The 27,378-nt window shown below is 41.7% G+C and overlaps 1 protein-coding gene across 4 annotated transcripts in view; it reads left to right on the top strand.

The window, feature by feature from the left end:
• GRK3 (G protein-coupled receptor kinase 3) overlaps positions 1 to 27,378 on the top strand; it is a 120,050-nt gene that overhangs the window by 54,257 nt on the left and 38,415 nt on the right. For 3 of the 4 annotated variants that reach the window (XM_032311533.1, XM_032311534.1, XM_032311532.1), the window contains 7 exons: positions 2,714 to 2,787; positions 13,710 to 13,811; positions 15,923 to 15,997; positions 17,029 to 17,090; positions 20,229 to 20,280; positions 22,014 to 22,105; positions 25,260 to 25,359. In XM_032311533.1, the coding sequence (XP_032167424.1) occupies positions 2,714 to 2,787; positions 13,710 to 13,811; positions 15,923 to 15,997; positions 17,029 to 17,090; positions 20,229 to 20,280; positions 22,014 to 22,105; positions 25,260 to 25,359 (557 nt within the window). Of the gene's footprint in view, positions 1 to 2,713; positions 2,788 to 8,034; positions 8,237 to 13,709; positions 13,812 to 15,922; positions 15,998 to 17,028; positions 17,091 to 20,228; positions 20,281 to 22,013; positions 22,106 to 25,259; positions 25,360 to 27,378 lie in introns of those variants that run through there. The other variant, XM_032311535.1, reaches the window with a different exon arrangement.

Below are 27,378 nucleotides of genomic sequence, written 5' to 3'. Positions count from 1 at the left end.
TGATAATTTTTGCTAGTCACAAGTGCTATAAAAGCGTGTCCATGTGTGTCTCAGAGAGAGAAAGAACATGAATGAGAATGCTGGAAGGCCTAAGGGTAGGGGGGCGTTTGAGCTGAGCTCTGCAGGTCCACAAGGTTAGGGAGCATGTTTTATGAAGTGGGGAAAGCAAGTTGATAACCTTGAGAGCAGATCAGGTTTGGTATTAGAGAGGAACTGGAATGCAGACATGTGGCCTCAGCGCGGGGAGCTTGGGAGAGAACAGTCTGAGAGGCTGGAGGAGAACCTAAGGCCTTGATTCCAGAGAGCACGGTGGGCGTGTTGAGCCATTTCCCCTTGAATCCAAGTTAGCCGAAAGGCAGCGGTCCATATGTGGCATATTAGTTCATTTGTCATTTAGATGTCACAAGAACATCTCTTGTATGGTCAAAATAACCTCAGTTCAAATTCTCATTTTAGTTATCTCTCCTCAAAATAGAAAAAGAAATACATCAACCAAAAAGTGACACAACCGAAAAAAGATGAGCAAATCCACAGTTACTGATGGGGATTTCAACAGTCCTCAGTTGGTAATGGATAGAATAAGGAGACAATCATTAAGTAAGGATTTGGATGAGGGACTTGAACAGTCAGACCAACCAACTCAGCTTCATTGCCTTTGTATTTGGTTTAATGAACATTGTACCATATATACTTTTTCCCCCAAGTGCCCATGAAGCATTTACCTAGATGGACCAAATTTGGGGCCACAGCCATTTCGATAAATTTTGGAAGCATTGAAATCATGCTGAATATGTTCTCTGACCACAGCAGAAATAACCAGAAATCAATATCAGAAAAATACCTGAAAACCCCAAAATATCTGGAACTCAAACTGCATATTTCTGAGTGACTGATGAGTCAAAGAAGAAATGACAAGGGAAATTTGAAATTACATACTTTGACATGCATGAGAATGAAAAGGTAACCATGTCTCTTATTTAAAATGAAAATACAGATGTGCAAATAGGTAGAAATTTGCATCAACTCTATTTGTCTGCTTCCTGAATTTTCTTCTTGCTTCATACGTCAGTCTGTCCTCAGTTCCTGGAGATGAAATGAGCGTGCCCGTGTCCCTGCCATCAGTCCGCACCTGACCCTGGTTATTCTGGCCTTGCCAATATAACTAAGGAGTCCTAATGCTTTCTTAGAGCTCCTCTCAGTGAACATTTACTATTTTCAAAGGTCATCCTCCTGGAACTATGGAGGGGAATTAATGGAGTAGTAGTGGACAGGTTCAAGTTACATGTTTTCTTTGGCTAATTTCAGTTAAAACCTGTCAAAGCTCCTTCTTTTGGCTCTCTCTGTCCTACCTAGAGAATTCCAGTCTACCTTCTCCTTACTTCTTAGACTTGTTGCTGAGTCTTTCCTCCAGTTCCCTCCTTTGACTTCTGTTTCTTCCAGCGGTCCTTTCATTCTTTTGACTTTTTTTTTTTTTTTTTTTTTTTTTAAGATTCATCTATTTATTTGAGATAGAGAGAGCACGAGCAGGGAGGGTAGAGGGAAAGGAAGAGAGGATCCGAAGTAGACTACGTGCTTGTGCTGGGGTTGATCTCATGACTTTGAGATCACGACCTGAGCTAAAACCAAGAGGTGACTACTGTTTTGACTTTTTTTTTTTTTTTTTTTTTTTTTTTTTTGGCTTTTAAATTTGTTTTTGACCTTCTATAATCTCTACCCTCAGTTTGGTATCATCTTGTCACAGTGAACTTCATGTATTCATTTAGGTTTGACTGTGCTGGGCATTAAGCTAGGCAGTTGGTTTGCAAATGCAGGAGGGACTTATAAATCAGGTAACTAGTTGGAGTGTGCTAAGTCTTTGACAGAGCCATGTTGGAAGGGTTATGTAAACATGCATTTGTTCTGCAAACATCTCTCGGACTCCTCCGTGTACCAGGCACTGTGCAGTGGAGTCTGTGTTCCGGGTGTAAGGTGCTGGTGGGTGAAAGGGGAGAAGAGAATAATCTGGGAGTAGGTAGTCTGCTCTGGCACAAGGTGTTTGGTATTTCGAGGTAATAAGTAGTAAGAGGAAAGCCTAGGAAGGTCATGAAAGTCATTCTGTCTTTTTTTATGGGGGGAGAGATTTTGTCCTGATTCTGTGTGCATAGTATTTACTAGCTTTATGATTACTCTTACCAACACTTCCCCACTACCCGTACCTCTTATTTCTTTGGTTATTCTTCCGTTTGCTGTAGTGACCTGTGGCTCTAAGCAGTGATGACCATTGGCACTGCTTATCATGCAGTTTTTAAAAGTGAGGGGCGGGCATTGCCAGCAGGGAAGGAACCCAAAGCAAGGAACCAGGTATAGGGTACTCTTATTATGTGGAATATTTTCTTCTAGGGTATAATTACCCCTTTGAAATCTTTATTATTACTGTTAATTTTTGAGAGGGAAGGAGGAGTGGGGAGGGGCAGAGGGAGAGGGAGAGAGAATCTTAAGTGGACTCTATGCCCAAGGTAAGGCTCGAGCTCACAACCCTGAGGTCATGACCTGAGTCAAAATCAAGTTAGCCACTTAACTAACTGAGCCACCCAGGTGCCCCCAAATCTTTATTATTATTTTTGAAGGTAGGAGAGGAAGAGGTTGAAATATAAACATACTACTTTGAAAACACCCTGTGGGGTAAAATTTCAATTTATTGCCCACCCTGAAATTTCTTATTCTTTTCCTTTAGGTTTCTTGCTATTTAAAGATTTCTGTTTGAATGAAATTAATGAAGCTGTGCCTCAGGTGAAGTTTTATGAAGAGGTAAGAAGTTACTGTTTTACTGATGCTTTTATTGTAAAAGCATATGTAGACTGTACTTTGGAAAATACCAAGACTACTGCGTATCTTACAAATATGTAGAAATTCATTGACCCTAATTAGTAGCACAAGGTATAATCTATAGTGGACTAGAGACTGACAACGTCTGTAAAAATCATATTTTCAAGGGCTCTGGAAGCACTGAGGAATAGTTGGGTTAAATCTCCGGAGGAGGGATTATCATTTGGAGAGGCACTGAGGATTAGCAGCCATTTGATTTTCTGCAGAAGCTTGCTGATTCTGGAGACATAAGTTGAGGCAGAGGGCCTCCACTGAGTGAAAGAGAAACCACAAACGTTTTCTGGTCACACACGGCCAGAGTGACAAATTGGAGATGTGGTGGGAAAGGGGAGTCTCAGGCATACAGCTGGTTTCCCCAGTAAGACATTTGGAATGGAGCTAAAGACATAGGCAGGGAACTTTTGGAAGCCTTACAGCCTCACGCTGCTATCTTGAAATCTGGACCTGTGGTGGAAGGAATCTGAAAACAGAACAGGCAAGAGATGAAAACCCTAGGGAGCGGTCGATTGACACTAAAAATATGTAGCCACTTATCACCAGGGGCAGCTACTGAGTTCCAGGTGTGGTGAGCAGACAAGAGTCCAGGTTTGGCCCCAGATAGAAGGCTGCTTTTGGGAGACAGAAAAGCCAGAAGAGGTTTCTGGGTCTAGAGTAAGAAACAAATGAAACTGGAGGAGCCCCAAATGTGTGATTAGTCTCCCTCTCAAGAATTATGTCAAGGAGGCCAATGAGCTATTCTGAAAACTTCCTGCAAGCAGAACTGAGTCTAGTGCAGAAAAAGGCTTCTCAGTGCACTCCATGGAGAGCCACGCCTTAGGAACAAGGGCAAACCAGAGGCAGACTGAGTCTTACAAAATGGAGACCCAGCCCAGTCCCATCCCATATTGGGTGATGAGCTCTCTCTCCACCCGTGTAGCAGAGTACAAGAGAGGCCTCTGTCCTTTTTTTGCAGGTGGAAGTTATATAGAGAGATCCTACAATGTTTAGCATACAGAAAAAAAATAGTGGACATCTAAGATACAAGATCACATATCTCATAAGATAATAGAAGTAGACTCACAGGTAGCTCAGATATTGAAGTTCGCCGACAAGTACTTAAAAATAACTGTAAATAATTTAAAAAACCCCCAAACCATAAATAATATGTTTAAGACAATAGAGGAAAAGATAGTCAAAACAGATGGAGGAATAGTGAATTTCAGTCCAATTTATTATGAAGAACCCAATGGATAATCTGGGACATCAAGTATAATATTTAAAACTGGAACCTAAGGACTAGAATCAATAGCAGATTGGCTACAACATAAGACAGGATTAATAAGTAGGCAGGTCAGTAGATAATTTCACACTGAAACGTGGAGAAGAAAGCCTATAAGAAAGAAATAGATGAGGATATTGAGGACATGTGGAATGTGGCTAAAAGGTCTAACATATGTAGAATTGGAATATATAGAAGAAGAGAGTGAATGGGGCAGAAACAATATTTGAAGAGATAATAGTAAGAATTTTACAAAGTGATGAGAACTGCTTACAGACTCAGGGAACTTAGAAAACCCCAAGTAGAATAGCTATGAAGGAAAACTGTCTTTGACTTCAATATAAGAGCATAGAAACCAACAAAGAGAAAGTCTTCAAAGCAACAAGAGAGAGTGGAAAAAGACACATTACTTTTAAAGGAGCAACAAATAATATGACTGACTATGATGTCTTAGAAGAAATGGTTAAAACAAACAACAGCAGCCGCGAGACAAACCAGACAGTAAAGTGGCCATCTAAATCATGGCACCAAGCAAACAACACCCCAAACCCTGCCAATCTAGAATTCCATTCCCAGCAAAAATTTCCTTCAAAATGAAGGTGAAATAAAGATGTTTTCAGAGAAAAACTGAGGGAATTTTGACAGTCGTGGACCTGCATTACAACAAATACTAAGAAGAGATACTTTAGGCAGAAGGAAAATAATCCCAGATGGAAATGCAGGAAGGAATGAGGTTATCATGAAGGGTAATATGTACATAAAATAAAAATAAATGACTATGCAAAACAATAATGTTTTTAGATTTTAAAATGTATATAAAACCAAAATGTATGATAGTAGGTAAGAAGGGGTTAAAGAAGTTAAAGTGTTTTAAAGATCCTAGGATTATTGGGGAGTTGGATAGTAAAAGTAATAATTTGCATTGATTTGTAATCAGTTAAGGATGCATATTGTAATCTCTAAAGGCAGCTCTTAATAGGGTTAAATGTGTATATCTAACAAGTTAAAAGAGGGAAAATGGAATAAAATAATACTGGATTAATTAAAAAAGGAATAAAAGGACATAAAATAGATGAGTCAAATTGAAAATAATAAGATGGTAACTATAAATCCTTCTACATAAGTAATGACATTTAATGTAAATGGACTGCATACTCCCTGGTAAAAGTCTGAGTTTGTCTGCCTGAATAAATCACCAAGACACCATTATATACTGCTTACAAGTGACATACTTCAAACAGAAGAATGGTGGAAGATACACAGAGATAAACACCAACCAAAGCAAAGCTGGTACAGCAACACCAGTATCAGACCAAGTGTATGGTAAATGCTACTTGGAGGTAGAGATAATTTCATAATGATAATGGGGTCAGGATCACAATCTTAAACTTGTATGTTACAAATAATGTAACTTCAAAATATATAAAGCCAAAATTGACAGATCTAAAATGAGACAGCTCTGCATTCTTGGTGGGAAACATTAGCACACACTCTTTAAGAGTTTATAGAACAGACAGACAAAAAATTAGTAAGGATTGGGGCACCTGGGTGGCTCAGTGGGTTAAAGCCTCTGCCTTCAGCGCAGGTCATATCTCAGGATCTTGGGATTGAGCCCCACATCGGGCTCTCTGCTCAGTGGAGAGCCTGCTTCCCCCTTTCCCTCTGCCTGCCTCTCTGCCTACTTGTGATCTCTCTCTCTGTGTCAAATAAATAAATAAAATCTTTAAAAAAAATTAGTAAGGATACAGAAAATCTTAGTCAAGCGATGAATAAACTTGACCTAATTGACATATATTGAATGCTGCACCCAGCAAAAATAGAATTTGCCTTCATTAAAGTACACATGGAAGATACATCAAAAGAAAATATTTAACAGGTCCTAAAGAAAGTTCCTGCGATTTCAAGATCAAAATCGTTTGGAGTGTTTTCTGACCACAATAGGATTAAACTCAAATTTAATAACAGAGTTTACTAAGAAACAATTGTTGGGAAATGAATACACTTGTAAGTAACTTATGGGTCAAAGAAGAAATTAGAACTGAAATTAGGAAATATTTTAGGTTAAAATATATTTAAGAAGTGACATATGCTATTATGAGCATGATGTAGCCTTACCCTAAAGCATTTTAAGAATTATTTATTTATTTATTTATTTATTAGAGAGAGAGAGAGAGAGAGAAACAGAGAGAGACAGAGAGCATGAGGAGAGCAAGCACAAGGAGTGAGGAAAGGCAGAGGGAGATGGAGAAGCAGGCTTTCTGACCAAGCTGCAAGCCCAGTGGGGGACTGGATCTCAGGACCCCGGGATCTCAGGACCCCTGAGCTGAAGGGAGATGCTTAACCCACTGAGCCCCCCAGGCATCCTCTAAAGCATTTTAAATGGTCCAAAGAAAGCCAAGCATAATTAGGACTGATACTAGTAGTCTTTGCACAAATTTGAAAATTGGAGGGATATTCTCTCTGGATTATTTTAATGTCCTTGTAAACTTGACATTTCCCATACTTTTAAAACTATATTAATGTATTTCCAGGGAGAATGGACAAGATATGATGTACATCTAGCATCATGTATACAAAATAAGCCAAATCCAAAAGGCTCTTACTCACTCTGAAGTGACTTTTATTATTTTGGTCCGAATTGTAATCTGGATAAGTATCACAGCTTGATCTGTCAAAAGAAGTTTCTTTCTCTGTTCGTAAAAGTCTCACCTCTCCCAATTTCAGCAAGTACTAAGTTTCCTTGTCAAATACAGAGAGATCTTTAATAGATATTTTTACAAGGTTGAAACAGATGGGCAATCTACTTGCGTGACTTCTTAAGGACTTCTTGCCAATATGGCGGTGAATACTACTGATGTATTTCCATTTGAACTTTAAACATTAGAGATTCTCTTGATTGGCTTGCTCCCAGCTCTTCACACCTGTCTTCTGGTTTGGCACACGATGGATCTGGCTTATCATATTATCTTCTTGGAGGGCAACATCCAAAGCTCCTTAGCAGCTTGCTCTGTATTCTTTTTTTTTTGAAGATCCATCCAGTGCTCGCTTCAGCAGCACATATACTAAAGACCATCCAGTCTTGGGGCTTCAAATGCAGTTTTCTAAATTAGTACCACCTTTAAGCCTTGAGGTTTTTATTTTTATTTATTTATTTATTTATTTATTTTTTTAAAGATTTTATTTATTTATTTGACAGAGAGAAATCACAAGTAGATGGAGAGGCAGGCAGAGAGAGAGAGAGGGAAGCAGGCTCCCTGCCGAGCAGAGAGCCCGATGCGGGACTCGATCCCAGGACCCTGAGATCATGACCTGAGCTGAAGGCAGCGGCTTAACCCACTGAGCCACCCAGGCGCCCAGCCTTGAGGTTTTTAATAATTCTTCTCTGCGTCCTTGGTTTTATCAGTTTGAATATTTCTGATGGTTGTTGTATGATCCCAATCCCTAGAAAACTTTTTGTCTGTTATCTTGAAACTCATATTTTATATGTTGTATTTCCACTTTCCTGGGTCCCCAGACTTTTAGTGGTTACCCATTTCCAGTGTGTTAAAGGCCTCATAGCTTATTCTGACATTCACACATCTCTAAATTAGTCGTCACCTACCTTCCTCTGTATCTTTCTCTACCTTCTTACAGACACTCCCACTAACCGCTGAGCCCATTCTGTTTCTTTTCGTATGTCCTTCCTCCAGCCTAGAATGCTGCTTTGCCTTCTCAGCCTGTGGAAAGCCTAGCTTCGTTTAAGGTCTAGCTCACTTTGTATATTTGCTAACAAGTCTCTCTGGACAACTAGCCCAGTCTTCCATGATGGTTTGCAGCCCATTTGTTGTCTGTAACGCTGTGTAATACTTACTCTATGCCTTCTGCTTCTGTGGCATAATTGGTCTTCATCTTCATCTGTATTTGACTCATAGATAGAAGGCCTAGCTAGCCTCTGGTGCGGCTGTGCCTGTCACTTGCTGTGGGACCTGGGGCCAGTGGTTGAGTCATCTCTGAAGCATCTACACTTCAGACCTGGACCTTACAAATGTGAACAGTACACCGTCCTTGTACCTGAGGAGCACACACGGGGGCACTTGCTGGTTGAGCTTCTATTGCCTCGTCTGTGGAAATAAGGTTAGGAATCATCTCTGGATGCTTCACAGGCTAAGTATGAGGCTCAGATAGGATCCTGGATGGGACAGTCCCTTTCTAAACCGTATCTATAACATGCTGTTCAGGTGTATGGGAGGCTGCAGCTTAGTGGTTAAAAGTGCCAGCTCTAAATCCAGTCCGCCTAGGCTTGGACTTGGACTCCACTTGTTACTAACTATGTAAACTTGGGCAAACAAAATTTCTAGCTTATCTATGTGGGTGTCCACAGCTAAGAATGAGGAGGATCACAGTGCCTGTCTCTTAAGGTTGTGTCCATGAAATCAGCTCACCAGAATAGTGACTGACACATAATTATGACTTAGCGTGTTGTTTCTACTACTTTGTTCCATCTAGATTTAGAGGCAGCTTATAAAAATATGTATATATGCCTAAATTTAGAAATAATCTAAAATCTAAATCTAAAATCTAAAAAAATCTAAAAAATTTAGAAATAAATCATGGAAAACAGAGAATAACTATAAGATCAGAGGCAAAGTTATTCCATAGGATTTTCTTCTTTCATTCAACCAATATTTATCAAACACCAGTGCCAGACATTGCTTGGATGAACAAGACAACGCCCTTGCTCTCCTTGAGCTTCTATTCTGGTTGAGAGAAACAGATGACAAAAAGTAATAAATAACAGGAAATGTATCAGAAAGTAATAACTGCTGTGCAGGGTCTGAAAGTAGATTCATAACTCAATGTGATGTGTTGTGACTTGGAGGCAACTGCAGAGTGATGGGTCAAAGACTAATTCTCTGAAGAACAGGCATGGAAACAGATTTGACTGACAAGGAGGCTAGTCTTTTGAAGATGAGAGCAGGGTAGGAGAGAGAGCATTTTCAGCTAAATGTGGCTAAGACATAGCCCCAGATGTGGTGGGAAAGAACTTGGCATGTTTGAGGAACTGAAAGAAGGCCAGAATGGTATGTTCATAGTGGATGAGAGGATTGGGGTAGTATGAGATAAGATCAGGTCGACAAGGGAGACAGGGTTGGGGACCAGAGTAACAAATTCAGGTTTTATTCTAAAGCCCATGGAAAATTGAAGATGGGAGTGTTAAATGAATAGTCTGTAAATACCAACTAGATTAAGGGAATTGATGTGATAGATCTTCCATGTTTTTACTGGTTTTAGATCTCTTTGTTCTATTAGTTGCTGAGAGAGGGATGATAATGTAGAATTGTCTATTTTTTTTTCTTGTCATTTAAAAAATGTATTTTAAAGCTATGTTATTAGGTGCATATGCATTTATGATTACACCTTTTCATGTGAAATGTCCATCTTCATTGCTTGTGATAGTCTTTTCTTGAAAATGACTTCACTGGATATTATTACAGCCATTCAGTCTCATTTGCTTATTGTTTTCATGATATATCTTTTCCTATCTACTTTATATATAAAGTCTGTTTCTTAGAGACAAACATAAAAGTATCTTGCTTACCACCCCTCCCCCATTTTTGACAATCTCTGTATTATAGTGGAGTGATTTTAGATACTGTGTTTATCCTTTGTGGGGTTTGCTGACTTTTGTGAAATCTGTAGATTTGTATCTTTCACCAAATCTGGTAAAATTTGGGCCATTACCCTTAAAGCATTTTTTCTACCTCAATCTCTCTTTGCCTTCTTTCTGGGACTCCAGTTAGATGTATGTTTGCTTTTTGGATATTATACCAAATATCACTGATGTCCTATTCAATTTGTCCCCCAAATAATTTTTCTGTTCTTCAGATTGGAATAATTTCTATGGGTCTGTCTTCAAATTCTTTGACTCTTTCGGCATCTCTACTCCACTATTATGTCCATCCATTGAATTTTTTACTTTGGATGTGTTTTTTAGTTCTAAAATTTATTGGTTTTTCTCATAATATGTTTCTGTTGCCAATTTCTATATTTTTATTCATTACATGCATATTTTCTGTCGTGTCTTTAAGTATAGTTTTTAAAAAAAATTTTTTTCAGTGATCCGTACTTCATTGTTTAGTTCTAATAGCTGCATTAAATCCTTGTCTGATAATTCGAACATCAGAGTCATCTTGGAATGGTCTTTGTTTATGATCTGTTCTCTTGCATGGGGACCATATTTTCCTGTTTCTTGATATGTAGAATGATCTTCAATTGTATCTTGTACAGTAGGATTGATACATTGTAGATATTCTAAACTCCATACGCTTCTTCAGAGGGTATTGATTTTTTGTTTTAGCAATTAACTTGGCTTATTCAAATTTCAAAGCTCTGTCTTTTTATACAGTGGGTCGCAGCTAAAGCTCGTTCAGTTGTTTTAACCTTTGCTGGACTGCTTTGGGTCTGCCGTGCTCACATGTCATCATGAGGTCCAGCAGGGATACTGAAAGAGTTTCTACACAGAATTTTGGAGCTCTGCCTGTCTGGCTATTTATTTTCAGGAATATCCTCTCTGACTTTCCAGCTTCTGGTCCATGCCCCTTCCCCATTATGTATGTACTTCTGGTCACTCACTAGTGTTTGCTGGTTAGGTTTTATATATATCCAGAATTTACTGTTGTTTTCTCAGGAAGATTGTTCCCTTGGCAGTTCTTTAAAGCAGATTATTATCTGAAGCAGAGCCTGGGTTTGTGATAAAATGTAAAGCCAATATGATTGGTTGATTATTAATTGGATATAGGGGTAGGTAGAAGCAGGGGTGCGAGCAAAAGAGTAAGAATCAAGGATGATTATTCCTTTTTTGGCTTAAGCAGTTGGGAGGATGGTTTTTCTCACGTTCATGATAAAGAAGGCCGGGGGATGAGCACGCTTGGTGGGAGTAGAGAGGATATGGAAATGGCAAATACGTAGTTAGATGTTTAGAGTCTAGAGCTCAGGGAAAGAAGTGAGTACTAGAGATCCCAACTTAGACATCTGAATAGAATTCGTATTTGAAACTGTAGGACTGAGTAGTTTTACCTGAGGGGAATATATAACAGGTGAAAAAAGGGTGCCTTGGCCCCATGTCCTGAGGGCTTTAGTATTTAGAAGTCCAGCAGAGGAGGAAGAAGCCAAGGGAAACTGAGGAAGAGGAGCCAGTGTCACAAACCACTGGAGAGTGTAGATCACAGAAGTCAAAGAAAGTGAAGAGACCAGTTGAATGCTTGCTGGGGAGTCAGTCAAGCTACAGACGAGAGAGACCCTTGATTGGGCAAGCAGAGGCCATTAGTGGCTTTGCAGGGCCATCTCCCTACAATGGTGGTGAGAGAGTAGAGATGTGGGAGTGGTGGATCAGAAGTGCTTGCTCTGAGGGTTCCGCTCATTCAGGCTGTGTGTTCAGCCGTGAGCTTTGGAACCACTCAAGCAGAAAGGCACTGTGTCGCCAAGTGAATGTGTCTTTTTCTGAACTCTGGCCTCTGCCTGCTCAGGTGACCTGGTCAACCTAACTGCCCAATTAGAGGTGGTGTTTTCCGAGCACAGATTTTAGTAAGACCATCCTGTCTAGGGCTGGTTGATAGGGCTGTGTGTTCTTTGATTAGTGGTCTTCCTGATAACAGGAAGTGGATTTTGAATTACAGCCATAGACACTTAGACACCTTACGCTCTTCCTTTGCTGTTATTCAAGTTGGAGTTTATGTGGCACTAGTCTTTTTCGTAAAGCACATATTGTGGGTCCAAGTATCATTTGCCCAAGAAACTAGAATGTTCTGTGGCATCAGATTTTTACAGTTCATGGAAAACTTCCATGTTATCAACATTTGTTTAAACAGGTGTCCGCTTGCGTCCTAGGCCCCCTGGAACGCAGATCTTGTGTTCCTTTACATTTGTTTTCAAGGATAATAATTCCACGAAGTCTTACTATTTCTTGGGTTTGTTTGCTTGTTTAGGCAGAAATGTTTCCTTTGGTTCACTAACAGTCTACCTGTGTTATCCCAGAATTCTGCATTGACCTTTGGACCTACCTAAAATTAAAACAACAAAAGAAGTCAACCCAGCCAGATTCTCTGTTTATTTTCTGACTGGACTTCGGATTTTGGTGTCTGGCTTCTGTTGCCACCCAGCTACCATATTTGTGTCTGGCATGGTGTTTGAACTACTGAGATTTGTTGTGTCCTGAATTAACTCATGGGGGTGAAGCCCAGGTCCTTTGGTAATGCTAACACTGCAGGAGATTGTTGCTGCCTTAGAAGAGTCTTTTCTGGTTGGATGGCCTATAACCTACTCCAGTCTACCTGCCTTCATGACAGACTTTGGTCTGTTCCAACAAGACTCTGTTTTAAGTCCCAGCAGTCACAGACCTGTGACTCTCATGGTAACGCTGATGACAACAATTCAGGACAGTAATATGGCCCCAGTACTTTCTCCGTGTGTGAGCCAGCTGGCCCTCATCTGGGACCTCAGTATTTTACACACCCCATACCCTGCAGACTGTGCCCCTTCTTTATCAGCAATTCTTATAGGATTTACTGGTTTTGATTTAAAAACTATCAAACCCAGCCTTACTGTAAAAAGGTAACTTTCATTTCTATTTTATCATCCCAGAATAAAGAATACTCAGATATTATGAAAGTCAGTGTCAGCAACTCTCTGTCTGTTGAAAATGCTTTGTTCCCAAAAGTAAGTCAGACAATAGTAATTAGTCATCATGTTGAAGATCTTTGCCTCAGTCTTCCTGCTAACTCTGTATTTCATTTGTGTCCTCATTCTCTTATCTTTTGGATTATGAGCATGTCTGTAAATAAATAAAAGCAACTTCTCCGGTCAAGGAGCTTCTCTTATCAGATTAGAGGGTTGGGACCAGTTCTACAGAAGGCAAGTATTTCTAAAGCACATTTTTAATGTTTGGCCTGTCTTAACATGGCTTCCCTAAGTTACCGGAATATACTGTTTGAAGTAACCTGTTTATTAATACTTTATTATATAGCTGAGGCTCCAACCCGAAAAACCTTTGCTTTCATCTCTGGATTAATGCCTTTCTAAAATATTCAACTGATTTTTTAAAAACATCTCTTTGCAGGAATCTTGACTATGTGTGTGTGTGTGTGTGTGTGTGTATTTTTTTTTTCCCTTCTGTTTTGTAATGTTGTAGTTGAATAAGAACTAGTTGTAGTCGAATAAGAATCCCCTCCTAAGTCTTAGAACAGAATTTCAGCCAGATTTAAGTGCTATTTGCTCTGGAGAGGATAATTGGCAAGGACGGATGGCCCCTGGCTGGTATATTGTAAGATAATTGTAACCATGGCAGTGTTTGTTTTCTAATGTTGTGCTTCTGAATTTAAGTGACGAGGTTCATCATAGGAAAAAAACCATTTGTATGTTTCAAGTTGCATTTAAATTATCCCAACTTCATTATTCCAACATTAGAAATAGTTGTTTCCTGTGGAGTAGCCAACTCAGCAATTTGCTTAATCTCCCGTGGAAGTGGTTTTTGCCCGGGCAAGTAATATCTTTTAATAAAGTGAGTTTTCTGGGAAGACATACCTAACAATGGTAACTTTGAAAACCCCAGATAAAAGAATATGAGAAGCTCGAAAATGAGGAAGACCGCCTTTGCAGAAGCCGGCAAATTTATGACACCTACATCATGAAGGAGCTCCTGTCTTGCTCACACGTAAGTACTTCTTTCTGTTCCGTGCCTGTCATTTGGACAGGAGGCAGCTTGTGGTGTTTCTAGAAAGTGAAGTAGGAGGAAGAAGTTTAAGAAATCGAACAGTGCTCCCCCAGGACAGGACCCCCGTCTCATCTTCTGTCATTTGTTTGCTGGTAATGCTGATGCGAAGCTGTTGCTCCAGCTACTCCAAGGATACTTCCAGAAGCAGGTCCTTTCATGGTCAAAAAAAAGAAAAAGGTGAAAATAAAATTGATAGCTCGTTGAGATGAACGGAAAGAAAGGCTGGTCTCAATTCCAAACTTTCTAAAAGAAATTCAGCTTTCTTATTGTTAATTTGGCTCTACTTTACATAATTAGGCAAATCAAATACTGATCAATAGAAATCTTAGACGGTTTCTCTGGATTAATGAGGAAGAGTAGTTTTTATGTTAATTTTATTAACAGCTAAATAATGGTGGGAACATTTTTTCCCCCTGTAAACAAGAGAAACAGTCCATTTAGTCATTAGGGTAAACGAGGTTCCTAGGAGTGAGTGGGAAGAATTAGTAATAAAAATTCACCGCATAATTCACTCTGTGAGAGTTTTCTGGAGGAGTGGCCTCACGGTCGTCGCCTGCCATGTCCAATACAAGAGCCGCTCACCCCAGGTGGCTATTTTGATATAAGGTTAAGTTAATTAAAATCCAGTGGAGTTAAACATTTCCCTCCTCGGTGCCTTGCGAGCCGCATTTCCAGTGCCTGATAGCTGCCCGTGGCCGGGGGCTTCGCCGATGGACAGCGCAGATACACAGCATCGCTGTCATGGCAGGAAGTTTGAGTGGACAGCACTGGCCATGATAATGGTTTATTTTAGCGCGTCTGTGTTTACTGTGTCATTCACGGTTCTTACTGCCGCCCAAATAACCATGGCTGGTGGCACCTCTTGGCCGTGCATTTCTCTGTTGTCCTCACGTACTTGTAGGAGACAGAATTCTGGAGCTAGTCCTGCTGGCTGATGCTCTGTGCCTTGCTACCTTGCCGGAGAATTGCTGAACCTCGGCAAATGCCAGATGTCCTGCAGGCATGCCGCTGAAACTTCGTTTTCATGTCACTCAGCAGCTTAGAGGGCTTTCGGCAGAATGATGGGCGTTTTCAGCTTTTCCTCTTGTGGCACATTCCTAAAGGTGTAATTTGAAGTTTGGAGGGAGAAGGGAGTGTGTTCTTATAGGTGTAAACTCTGGGTTTTTTTGTTTGTTTGTTTTTTAGAGCCAGCTCCCCTCTGCTGTGGTCACAACAAGACTTTCCTTAACCTACATCCTTCTAAGCTTTTAATTCTTAAATGGATTTTCATGCATTTGTTTTCTCTAACATAGTGGAAATTTTTCTAGTAGGACCCCATCATTAACAAATTGAGGGATGTATACATTTAATAAGGTGATAATAAGATTCTTTATACTTTTTAAAAAAAGATTTTATTTATTCAACAGAGAGAGTGAGGGAGCACGAGCAGAGGGAGTAGTAGAGGGAGAGGGAGGAACCCGACGCGGGGCTCGATCCCAAGACCCTGAAATCATGACCTGAGCCAAAGGCAGATGCCTAACCATCCGAGCCACGCAGGTGCCCCCTCCCCCTCTTTTTTTTTTTTTTTTTTTAAACCACAGTAGTCTCAAACTCTTGTGGGATTAGGTATGTCGATAGGTGCCCCTGTGCTCATCCTCCTATTTGACATGGTGACTAAGAACTCTGGGAGCTCAGAGGAGCAAGTATCTGTGTTGCCCACAGATATCCAGCTGATGTTTAAAGAATGCATGTCAATATAATTACCCATAAAGGGGCGCCTGGGTGGCTCAGTGGGTTAAAGCCTCTGCCTTTGGCTCAGGGCTCTCTGCTCAGCGGGGAGCCTGCTCCCCACCTCTCTCTGCCTGCCTCCTCTGCCTACTTGTGATCTCTGTCTGTCAAATAAATAAATAAAATCTTTAAAAAATATATATATATATAATTACCACAGGTTCCTGCTCAGTAATTGTGTTAAATTATATGCTGTGGTGTTATGGTGTTACAGAAGTTTGTTACATCTCGTATTTGTGGGGGGAAAAAAATGTGTTTTTTTTTTTTAATTTTTTTCTGGAAAGCCATTCTCAAAGCAAGCCGTAGAGCATGTTCAAAGTCACCTATCCAAGAAGCAAGTGACATCAACTCTTTTCCAGGTAAGACAAAATTATTTCAAAATAAATACAGTTGACTGTTGAACAGCTCAGGGGTTGGGGCGCCGACCCCCCACGCAGTCAGAAATGTACATGTAGCTTCTGGCTCCCGCCTCCAGACTTTACTGATAGCCTGCTGTTGTCAGATAGCCTTACCGATAACATAAGCAGTTGTTTAACACATATTTTATATGTCATGTGTATTCTATGCTGTATTCTTATAATAAACTAGAGAAAAGAAAATGTTATTAAGAAAATTATAAGGAAAATATATTTTTATTATTGTCTGTAAAAAGTCACCATGTAAGTGGACCTGTGTGGCTCAGACTTCCATAGTGCAGGAGGCACCTGTACACTGTTTTCCATGAAGGGATGTGCACTGCGTGAGTGAACCAGGCGCCCTCATCCTGGTCTAGCTGTGAATTTGCTCTGAGACCTTGGGAAAACACGTGCCCACAGTGCTGCAGCCTCATATGCAAAATGAGAAGAGGGCTTAACTGTTCCCCATGACTACCTTTAGCTCTGTGTTTCTGTGTAAAAAAAATTTACTCCCTGAGTCTTTAAAACTCAATGTCAGTGTTGATTGTCAGTACTTTTAGTCATTTACAAAATGTGCTGCATAATTTCCAGGGCCCAGCACAGCATTAAAAACGTGGGGCCCCTTGTTCAGAAACTAAGAATTTCAAGATGGTGATGGTAGGGACACAAAACCAAGGCCTGGGCTCTTCTGAGTGTGAGGCCTATGGGACTGCACCAGTCACACACCTGGACAATCAACCATGGTCCCTTGCAAAGTCTGTGACTTTGCAGGAACCATTCCAGGAAATAGGAAAGCAGTGGCAAACAGGATGGACCTGTCCGGACCTTCACAGAGCACATAGTTGAGCTGTAGATAACTAATAGTCATGGTGATGGATCCATTACTGAGAATTGGGCAAGTGCAAGAGTGGGAGCTGCAGGTCATCCGGGTCTCGTCAGGATGTGTTCTAGATTCCTATTTATGCAGTGTGGGATTTCTTTTCCATCCCTTGCAGCCCTACATAGAAGAAATTTGTGAAAGTCTTCGAGGCAACATTTTTCAAAAATTTATGGAAAGGTATGAAACTTCATGTATGTACATACCATTTTTTTGGGAGACATACTTGACATGTAATATTATATTAAGGTAATAGTGTGTATATATTAAAGTAATAGTGTGTATGTATATAAAATCTTATATTCTGTAGGTTTACCTCATTTTAGCCAATGAGCACTGTCCTTAAAATGGGTGTCAATCTGTTCATTTGACAATTACTTACTGAACATGTACTATGTGCCAGCCTTCACGTTAAACTGTCCCCTCAATACTTTACCTTACTATGTAGGATTTGCATATCTTGATGTCTCTTTGAACCTGCAGCTCTTTAGCATCAAAATGGCCTAGAGATGAAATAGACCATGGAACCACAGTATTAAGAGTATCTTATTGGGACACCTTTGCAACGGCAAGCATGCTTCTATAACCTGTCTCATTCATTTGTTTGCTCTCTGACATCCTATCCCCCACGGTGGGACAACCTCTATTTGATTCTTTACGTAGTAGAATTTGAGGTTTCTAGGCAGATGTCTGTGGTCACATGTACTATGACTATCCCTAATGAATATGTCCCTTGGAGCTACTCAAACTATACAAGTAGGTTTGTCATGCGAAGCCCTGAACATGCTCAGTGAGTGACACCTGTCAACATTGCCAGCCTGTGGGCCTTTCCAGCAGCCATTTGGCTGGGATCTGGGTATCCCCCCAAGATGAAGCACTGCTGGAACTAGACTCTCTTCAGCGGAATCCGCCTTCACACTGACTGTGCTCTTCTCCACAAACTGGGCTCATTTCTAGACAGTCGGCATGATGATCATGTCTCGGTGCCGGAGCGGCCCACAGCTGTTCAGTAATTGCCCCGTAAGAACAAACGCTGCTTCTCTGTGGTTCTCCCTCCCAAGTAGTCACAGAACTGAAGGCATTTAAAAAGAAAGAAAGAAAGAAAGAAAAAAAAAAAAACCAGTTGCCTTATGATGCCACTAGAGTTCAAGGGATAATTTTATCCTGGAATCAGTACTTGGGGAAACTAATATGCATACAAATGATTATTACCCTTTGCTGAGTCGACTGGAGACTTTGCCAGAAAGCAGTGGCTCATGCTGAGGGGAGAGGCTGGCTGTGTTTCAGCAGGGTCTGGCCCGCCCTTGGGTACTGTTAGTTCAAAAATCTGACCTTTCCCAGGTCTTGGGCCAGCCGAGCTTCTAGGTTATCACTGGGGAAGAGGGGAGAAATGGGGATGGAAATTAAAGTGGGGGAGGGGGGTTGGTAGCACTTTCTTTGCTGACTGGCCACCTGGTCAACCCGCATGTCCTTTTGTCCCACTGGGTGAGCCTTCCGCTCTTATTGCCACAAGAAATCCAAGCTGTTCACGTGGGGTTGGGTGGGGGGAAGAGGGGATGTTTTTTTGAGGCAGGATAAGTGTTGGGATTTGGTTCTCTTGACTCTCCGTCATCAGGATAGTTCTCTTTCCCTGGTTCTTAATCCTCCCCAGCTAGTTTGCAAGTCTATAGAACATGCCAGATCACCATCCCCCATTGCCAGCTCTGAGCTCCAGAATCCCGGAGAACCGGTGTGAGCTAGCCCAGCCGGCAAGTGGATTTCAAAGTGACAGTCATGGATTTATAAGTATAGAGGACACTGGAGAGTGGTGTTTTGCCTTTTGCACTCATCATACTTAAAAAAAAAAAAGAAAGAAGAAACTGTTTGAAATAACTCTCAGAAATGCTCAAAATATAATTTGTTTTACCAACCTCACAGAGATGATAGGGAGATCAGTGAAACACTCTGTAAACGCCATTTTAGGTTCATTGACAAAAGATGCTGCATAATTACAAAGACTTCTTCTGCTTTTGCTTTTCAGCCTCAGAAATACTTTTAAAAGATCTTAGATGGCATGTTAAATGAACCTCCCCAGGCAACTAGGATAGTTAGATGCCTTAAGGCATTCTGATAATAATAGTGGTAATTCCTGGACCGCGTGCTTCATATGTACTCTCTGCCTTTCTCCCCTTCTTCCTTTCCTTTCCTTTCTATTCATTCATTCATCCATAGGACCCTTGATACTGTGCCCATGTAAGGAATTGAGCCAGGGACTAGGTAAAATACCAGAGGTCACCAAGAATATTCTTTGCCTTTGAAGAGTATTCAATCTAGAATGCATTTCTTTTGAAAGAAAATATTCTTTTTATTAACATATAATGTATTATTTGTTTCTGAAAAAATGTTTAAAAACAAACATTACAGACGGTGTTGCTCACTAATAAACATAATGAAAATAACAACTTAATTAAATAGCTATGGAGGTAGATATTTTTCTAGGTAGAGGGAAAGCAAAGTACTCACCAAGCATTTGAGTAAATTGTGGGAGCAGATCCGCTCAGTGGGCCTACCACATTTTGTGATTCTCGCCTAAGGACTTTTTCTCCTACAGCATTTGTATCTCTGAGCAGCAGTACTTGGTCTGGGTTCAGATCCAGCCCTAGCCCTTCTCTCACTGTGTGACCTTGGCCGGGCTGTGGTCTGCTCTGCTGCAGAATGGTCATCACCATTCCTGCTCATGAGACCTGCTCATTCTGTTGCCAGAGGGAGAAAGGAACGGCGCACGTGGAAAGCTCCATCAGAGTGTTTGCTGCTATTGTCTTTATTTACAAATATTTTGTCATTTAGAGCTGTGTGGTCCGGTGTGGGAGCCACTAGTCACATGTGGCTCTTGAGCACTCAAAATGGCTGAGTGTGAATTAAGATGGGCTCTCAGTACAAAATACACACCGGGTTTTACGACTTAATGTAAAAACAAGAATGTAGACGGTCTCATTACTAATTCTGTACCGACCACATGCATGTTGAAATGATAGTAGACGTTATTAAAATGGCAGGATGTATGGGGCACACGTTCGGCCTTCTCTTGGGTGCTGCTGATTCAGATAGACGTGACCATAGCAGCCATCACAGCTTAAGGGAGATACTACATCTTGTGCCTGAATCATGAAACAAAGCCACGAAGACTGGCGAAGGCTTTGTGAGACGGTGTTGAAGGAAACGTACCTCCGGTCGAGAAGCAACACAAGGAAAGCCATCCTCGTCCGTCCTTCAGTATTGCTCCTTAGATCGATTAATATGATATGCAACTTTTCAGCGACTGTTTCTCTTCTTTTCTAGTGACAAGTTCACCCGATTCTGTCAGTGGAAAAACGTAGAATTAAATATCCATGTGAGTATCCTCTTATTCTTTCCCTTTTTTAAATAAAAACTTCCTCTGGCTTAAATTCGTGAGAAAATACTTTATACCCTGGAGCTCACTCCCACGGGTAATCCGCTGTCTAAACAGATGTCGCCAGTACAACGCTGTACGGAGAACTCGTCCTCGTAAACAATTCGGGTTTTCATTCTCTTTTTTCAGAGCCTTGTAAGAATGTGTTTATTTATTTAAGAGAGGGTATTTTAAGCAGCGATTGGCTCTTCCACAGAGACAGTAGCCAAGAGACCAGGCCACCACATAATGTGCTTCCCACATGCCCTTGGCTCCCGCCGTTCTGGTAAAGCCTCCCGTCTCGTTTGTAGTGTTAGGTATAATCTTGTAATAAAAATGATGACATCCTTTATTAGACCGAGGGTTCATCTCCTCTTTGATCATTTCTGAGAATGAGAAAAGCCATCCTCCAAGACAGGCTCCTTTGTAACACGCACTTCCTGTGAACGTCTCATCTGCTTTCGGCTTTCAGCGTCAGAAATTCCTGGGATATCCCTCTCTTCATTTTTAGAACCCTCCTTCCCTGGTGCAGCCTCTTTTGCTTTCTTCTTCATGTCCTCCCTTCACATAGGTTTGAGAAGAGGAAAAGAAATAATTGGATTTCTTTTTTTTTTTTCCCTGCTTTTTTGGATCCTTTTAAAGTTTTTTACTGGCTGGTACCATTGGGAGAAGCACTTTACTTATTTACTTATTTTTTTAACTTCTCCTTTCTTTCACACTTCCTGGCAGAATTTTAGAAACAAGAGGGCAGTAACATATTTTTCCAAAAAACCCTTTCTGTCTGCCATGGATCTTTCTGATGCGTGTTCTCCTTCAGTGGACCTGGTGTGCTCGCATCCTGCTGTCCCCCGAGCGTCAGATGTGAAGCCTTCAGGCCCAGTTACTTGACTGCAAATGTGGTGTTTGAAGGGTTGTTTGGGGGACCCCTTCAGTTTTAGTGTATGTGCTGCTGAAGCGAGCACCGGGGGAGCCCTTCAGGAATCTGATCCATAACTTGCCAGGATACATAAACCACCATGAATGTGGGGCTCACTGTCTGCCTTTGTGCCATCTGAGACTATTAAACCTGCTTAGGAAGCAGGGCATAGCTGAGATGCTGACACAAGGAGTGGCTTATGAATGAAGCCTCTTGCTGTCCTCTCCTTATCCTTAGTGTCTTGTTTCATGCTCACGTGCCCAGCATGAGTCCTCACTATTCCGTGATGTTATCGATGAAAAATACATGGCCCATGTCCGTTGGGTTTTTTGATCATATGGCCCAGTCTTACGAAAACATAGATGCCCTTGATGTAGACTTGCTTTCCTACCATGACCATTCCTGAAATTGCTGAGCTGTTCCCCAACTCCCAGCTTCAGAATAGCTAAGGAAACTCTCATTTTGACTAGAAATTTCACACTCCCTTGTCTTCAGGGTATACTTCTAATCACCTAACATTTAGGAGATCAGAAAAACAATCTATCTTGACTCCCACTCTTTTGTCTGCCCGTTTGCCTCCCTTTTGTAGATTTTGGGAGCAGAGCGGAAGGAGGTTCTAGAAAGTCTTGCCACCTTGCACATCTCATCTCTTAGAGCAGTCAGTTGTGGAGAGGGCAGATCCCTATATCAGAACTGCTGCTTAGTAATTAAGTCTTACATGAAAACAACAACATAATTTTAATGCAACTCTGTACCATTTCGTGTTTGGAATTCACAGTTGACCATGAATGATTTCAGCGTGCACAGGATCATTGGACGAGGAGGATTTGGTGAAGTGTATGGTTGCAGGAAAGCAGACACTGGAAAAATGTAAGCTCTCTGTGGGTCTTATGCTTGCATCAATAGAACATGCCTGCATCGATTTTCGGAAACCCATCGTCTCACTCCTGGAGTGCCTTCCTTCAGAAAGAAAGGGGCTGAATTTTGTTAAGCATTATAAATGAGATCAGCTAGAACCTCCAGTGCCTCGGGCTTAAAGGGAAGTTAACCAGGAACTGTGTGTCATGAGCCCCTGTGGTTCAGGCCATGGGTGAAGGAGCCTGGGATCTGGAGGTGACCAAAAAGGGGCGTTATGCACAGCCTCCTGGTCTGGTCACTGCTTAGACCCACCTGTGATTTAGCACATGCACTTTGGGGTGGTGAAGCATTCCAGGTGTCGGCTCCCTAGGTGGGGAGCTTAAGTGCTGGCGAGAAGGACACCCGGCCTGCCACAAGGGTCACGGTCATGGGGCTCTGTCATGGTCTTAGTTGCTTATCTTACAGGAGGAGGTTGATCTGAGTCAGTGACGTGCCCACGGACCAGGCGTGGGCCTCTTCCAGGAGGCTAATGGTCGTAGAGTTCTTAAGGAGTGCAGGGGGAGGAGGTTTTGTGTTATGTGTTTGTTTGTTTGTTTTAATATAGAAGGAGTTTGTTTAAGTGACCATATATCTGGAAGCAAAGGAGAATGGGAAACTGTGTTCTGATAGACACTGAACTCCAAGTGTGATCAAGTGATGGGCATGTTAGAGCTACGGCTGAGTGGAATCGTCCATGCAGCTTGCTTGATAACCCCACTCTTGGTGTGAGGAATAATTCAGGTCACCGACTTCAGTGCCCACCTCCCCCTGCCACCCCAGCACTGCCCAGAGTTGTCACTCAGCCTCTGCTTGAGTCTTCCCTGTGACCAGGCACTTACAGCCTTGACAAATCACCCTCCTGCTTTTCAGACAGGTCCGGTCGTGGGCATGACTTTTATCACGTAGTGGCTGAAGTTTACCTTCACTGACGTGCGCCCGCTGGTCTTCTTCCTATTGTGGGGCCCGTGCAGGGTGAACTTAGTGTCTGGCTCTCAGGCACGTGAAGTCTGGTACTCTGCAGAGACAGGACAGGCCGTCGGTCCCAAGTGCAGGTCTGGGCGGCCCCCGGCCGGGTCAGAGCCACCTTACAGGAAGTTTGTGCCTCCTCCTGGCCTCTGCATCCTGGTCTGTAGGGTCAGGAAAATACTTCCTTGTCGTGAGAGGTGGATGAGATAATATATTGTAAGGCATGCAGACTGCTGCTTCTTCCATGGTCAGTACTAGTGAGCACTATTAGTGAACATTAGTAAACAGTGAACCGTGTACCCGGTCTCTCGTCCCTCTTCCGTAGTCCCACGGTGGGCTCTGATCCTAAGTGATGTGCTTGTCACTTACTCCATTCCACTGACTGTTCATTTTCATATGTTCCCAATATGCAGTCCTGTAATTAAGCAATTAATGTCTCCATCGGTGCATTTGTTATACAGAATTCCTGGAACAGGAGATAAAATTAGCAGATTTGACCATCTATCTCTGTTTTGCTCTAAGTCCTCACATTGTAAGTTATGATCAGCTAGAAACAGATGGATTTTCTGGGTCCTGTCACAGCTGGACAACCATCTGTATTACATGCTTGGGCCTTAGAAAGTCATCCGTCAGTGGGGATTTAGAATCACGTGCATAGAGTTCTAAAGCCCCTGAAACCCTTGTAAAGATTTCCTTTCAGCTTTCTGCTGAAAAATCATCCTGCTGTTGTCAACCTGTGATTATAGAGAATGCCAGCTAATGGGTTTGTATTTCCTTAATAGAGTTTCTTCAAAGTTTTCAGAAAGTTTAAATTGTTAGCTGTTTCTTCTCCACTAACTATCATATAAAAATACTGATTATTTTTATTATTTGAAATATAATAACTTAAATATGAAGATTAAATCAAATCAGGGGAGTCTGCCTGGCTCTGTCGGTAAGAGTGTGTGGCTCTTGATCTTGGGATCTTGAGTTTGAGCCTCATGTTGGGTATGGAGAGTACTTAAAAAAAAGAAATTAAAAACAAATCAATAAAATAGCTTTCTAGAATGTGCCTTTTTGAGCACATGCTTTCCCTTTTCGTTTTGTTGGTTGTCAGTCTTTTAGTCTTGCACTCTTTACTCTTGCAAAATCTTGACCACTGCTAAAAACCACAGTTCCTAAATGCTAAGTATTGCACACATATCCCCTCACCCACACTACACATATGCAGTACTGGACAGCAACGATATGTGCAAAATTTATCTCACCGAATTAATTTATATCCCTCTACTTTATGCTCTTATTGGACTGGAACGTCTATTCATGTAATGTTAGAAATATCGCCTAATTATTGCTGGATTTTTTTTTTAAAGAAAATAGTTTTCTTTCTTTTTTTATACTAGTTTCCAGTTTAGAAAGGAAGTACAAAGCACAGGGCGTTCCCCTGGCCTACCTCAGTCTCCCTGTCTTACACTGGTCACAACAAATGAACTAATACCAATACGTTATTATTAACTAAAATCTCTGCTTTATTTGGATTCCCTTCGTTTTTACCCAATGGTTCTTCGTGTCCCCAGATCCCACGTTCCATTTGAGTCATCATGTCTCCTGAGGCTCCTTTAGACTGTGACAGTTCCGCAGACTTTCCTTGTCTTTTATGGCCTGGACGGCTCTGAGGAGTCCCGGTCAGGCATACCGTAGAATGATATCCTGGTTAGGCTCACTTTCCTCAGGGTTATACTGGGGCTGTGGGCTCTTGGAAGCAAGACGCCAAGACCCCATTCTCATCACATCATATCATGTGTGTCTATCATTAACATGGCTCATCACTGTTGATGCTGACCTTGACCGCTCACTTGAGGTCATGTTCATCACGTTCCTCCACTGGACCATCCCTGTCCCATCTCCTCTGCGCTCTTCTCTTAGAAAGGAGCTCACTGTGTGCGGCCCTTACCTAAGGAATGGGGAAGTATGCTCTGCCTGCTGGGTGGGGGGCACTGACTTTTTTTCTTAATACATGAAAAATTAAAAAAAAAATTTTCTTTGCATGACATTTGGATACCGTTTTGCTTCTTTCAGACACTTCCCAAATCTTGAGAAACTTTCCCCTGTACAACATGTATCGTTTAAAGCAGCTTAGATATATTTGCAGTATAGTTTTTTCAATAACATTTGTTTCTAGGTATGCAATGAAATGCTTGGATAAGAAGAGGATCAAGATGAAACAAGGAGAAACATTAGCCTTAAATGAGAGGATTATGTTGTCTCTTGTGAGCACAGGGGTGAGTATTCCGTTTTGAGCACTGCTTGTTTCTGTATGCATGGGTGGGTTGGTTTTCTATATCAGGATAATTTATTTAAGATCCAGGCATTCTTTTCCAGCACATTATGCAGCTAGCCAATTCTTGGGTGGGTTAGAATTTCTAGCAGGGAAGAGCAGCACTAAGTTAATATAAATAGTGTGTAATTCTCATATTATCTCTGTTTAATTTGGGAGTTCGAGAAGTGTTAGCGACCATCATCATCCCCACCCACGGCTTCTCCCTTCAGCGGCTGGGTTTATGGCTTCCTTTTTCGTGGAATGTGCTTGCAGAGAGGGCAGAATAAGCATGGCAACAATGACAGAATCACTTGAGTTGCATTAAGAAGTGACTGAAAGATGGAAGACTGACCTAGAGAGGGAAGAGCACGAGGAAAGCAGCTCTGGTCCTCTATAAACAAACCGAGAGTTGAAACAGCACGGGTTACTCAGGCCTGAATTGCATCTGGGCCTGTCCCCAGTCACTAGAAGGTGGCTTTATCGCTATCTCTCTTGCTGCTTTTTTACCTGCTGTGCACTTTGCTCATTTCCATTTCCAAGACCATGTTTCCACCTGCTGGACATTGTATTTGTCCGTCAACTGGCATTTTTAGCTCAGTGTGTTCCCAAAACTTTTACCCTGTGTCTTCTTGCAAAATAGTGTTCCGTTCTGGCTTCTTTTGCAGTGTATGGTATGACCCATGAGCAAAGCCTTGGCTCTTACTTATTTCAACAGAGATATATAAAGACACCCATAAAAATTCAGTGTCCAGCCTGGGCATGTCGGGGTGCACAAGCAATCCTGCCATCCGGCATCCAGGGGAGATCAGGGACTCGGGGTCTCGAAGGGAAGGCAGGAAATGATGGTGGAGTGGCCCGACTCCTGCCAAGTACCTCACATGTGAATTAAGGTTAAACACCCAGACAAGAAGGTTTATGGTGCAGTGAGATATATTGGGGAGGGCATGGCCTCCAAATACCCCAGCTGGGTTCTAAATAGGGTCAACCTCACCCAGAGGATGAAGGAATCGGATTTTTAATGGTGAATCAGAGAATCTCTTTCACACAGTCTGTGGGCTCCCTGGCTAATGTTCCTTTTTTTTTTTTTTTTGAAGATTTTAATTTATTTATTTGAGAGAGAGAGAGAGAGAGAGTGAAGTGTGCACAAGCAGGGGGAGGGGCAGAGGGAGAGAGAATCTCAAGCAAACTCCCCGCTGAGTGCAGAGGCTGACACAGGGGTCTTTTCCAGGACCTGGAGATCATGACCTGAGCCGAAATCAAGAGTCAGACACCCAACTGACTGAGCCACCCTGGCGCCCCCTGTTGTTCCTTTCTTTCTTTCTTTTTTCTTTTTTCTTTTTTTTAAAGATTTTATTTACTTACTTGACACAGAGAGAGAGAGATCACAAGTAGACAGAGAGGTAGGCAGAGAGAGAGTAGGAAGCAGGCTCCCCGCTGAGCAGAGAGCCCAATGCAGGGCTCCATCCCAGGACCCTGAGAACATGACCTGAGCCAAAGGCAAAGGCTTAGCCTACTGAGCCACCCAGGCACCCCTGTTGTTCCTTTCTTAATATCACCTGACAGGCCCTGTGGGTTTTTTTGTTTGTTTCCACCTATGTTTATTGTATTGTGTTCTATATTATTCTAGCATGAGTGGTTTTAGGAAGGTTATCTGCTACTAAAGTAAAAGATTATCATAATTTAGCTCAATTGTAATAAGTGAAAATGCCATAGCTATACACAATTTCTCTCTGTGTGCCTCTGCCTCCCACCATATGGACATTAAGCATTTCAAACAAGAGTTGTCCTGTGTGTATGACCACGTTTTCAGCTAGTTGGAATAGACACCAAACAGCATGCACACTGTATTAGAATCGGTTCAAATGGCATTGGTTCCTCGTGTCTATCAGGAATGCCATGGTCTTACATTTCAAACATGGGTGTGCACTTACTCCAGATTTTAAGTGGTAATTAAAATATTAATTTTTAATGAGTTATCTCC

Source organism: Mustela erminea, chromosome 13, assembly GCF_009829155.1.
Source record: "Mustela erminea isolate mMusErm1 chromosome 13, mMusErm1.Pri, whole genome shotgun sequence".
NCBI classification, from domain to species: domain Eukaryota; kingdom Metazoa; phylum Chordata; class Mammalia; order Carnivora; family Mustelidae; genus Mustela; species Mustela erminea.
This window is presented reverse-complemented; position numbering and strand designations above follow the sequence as displayed.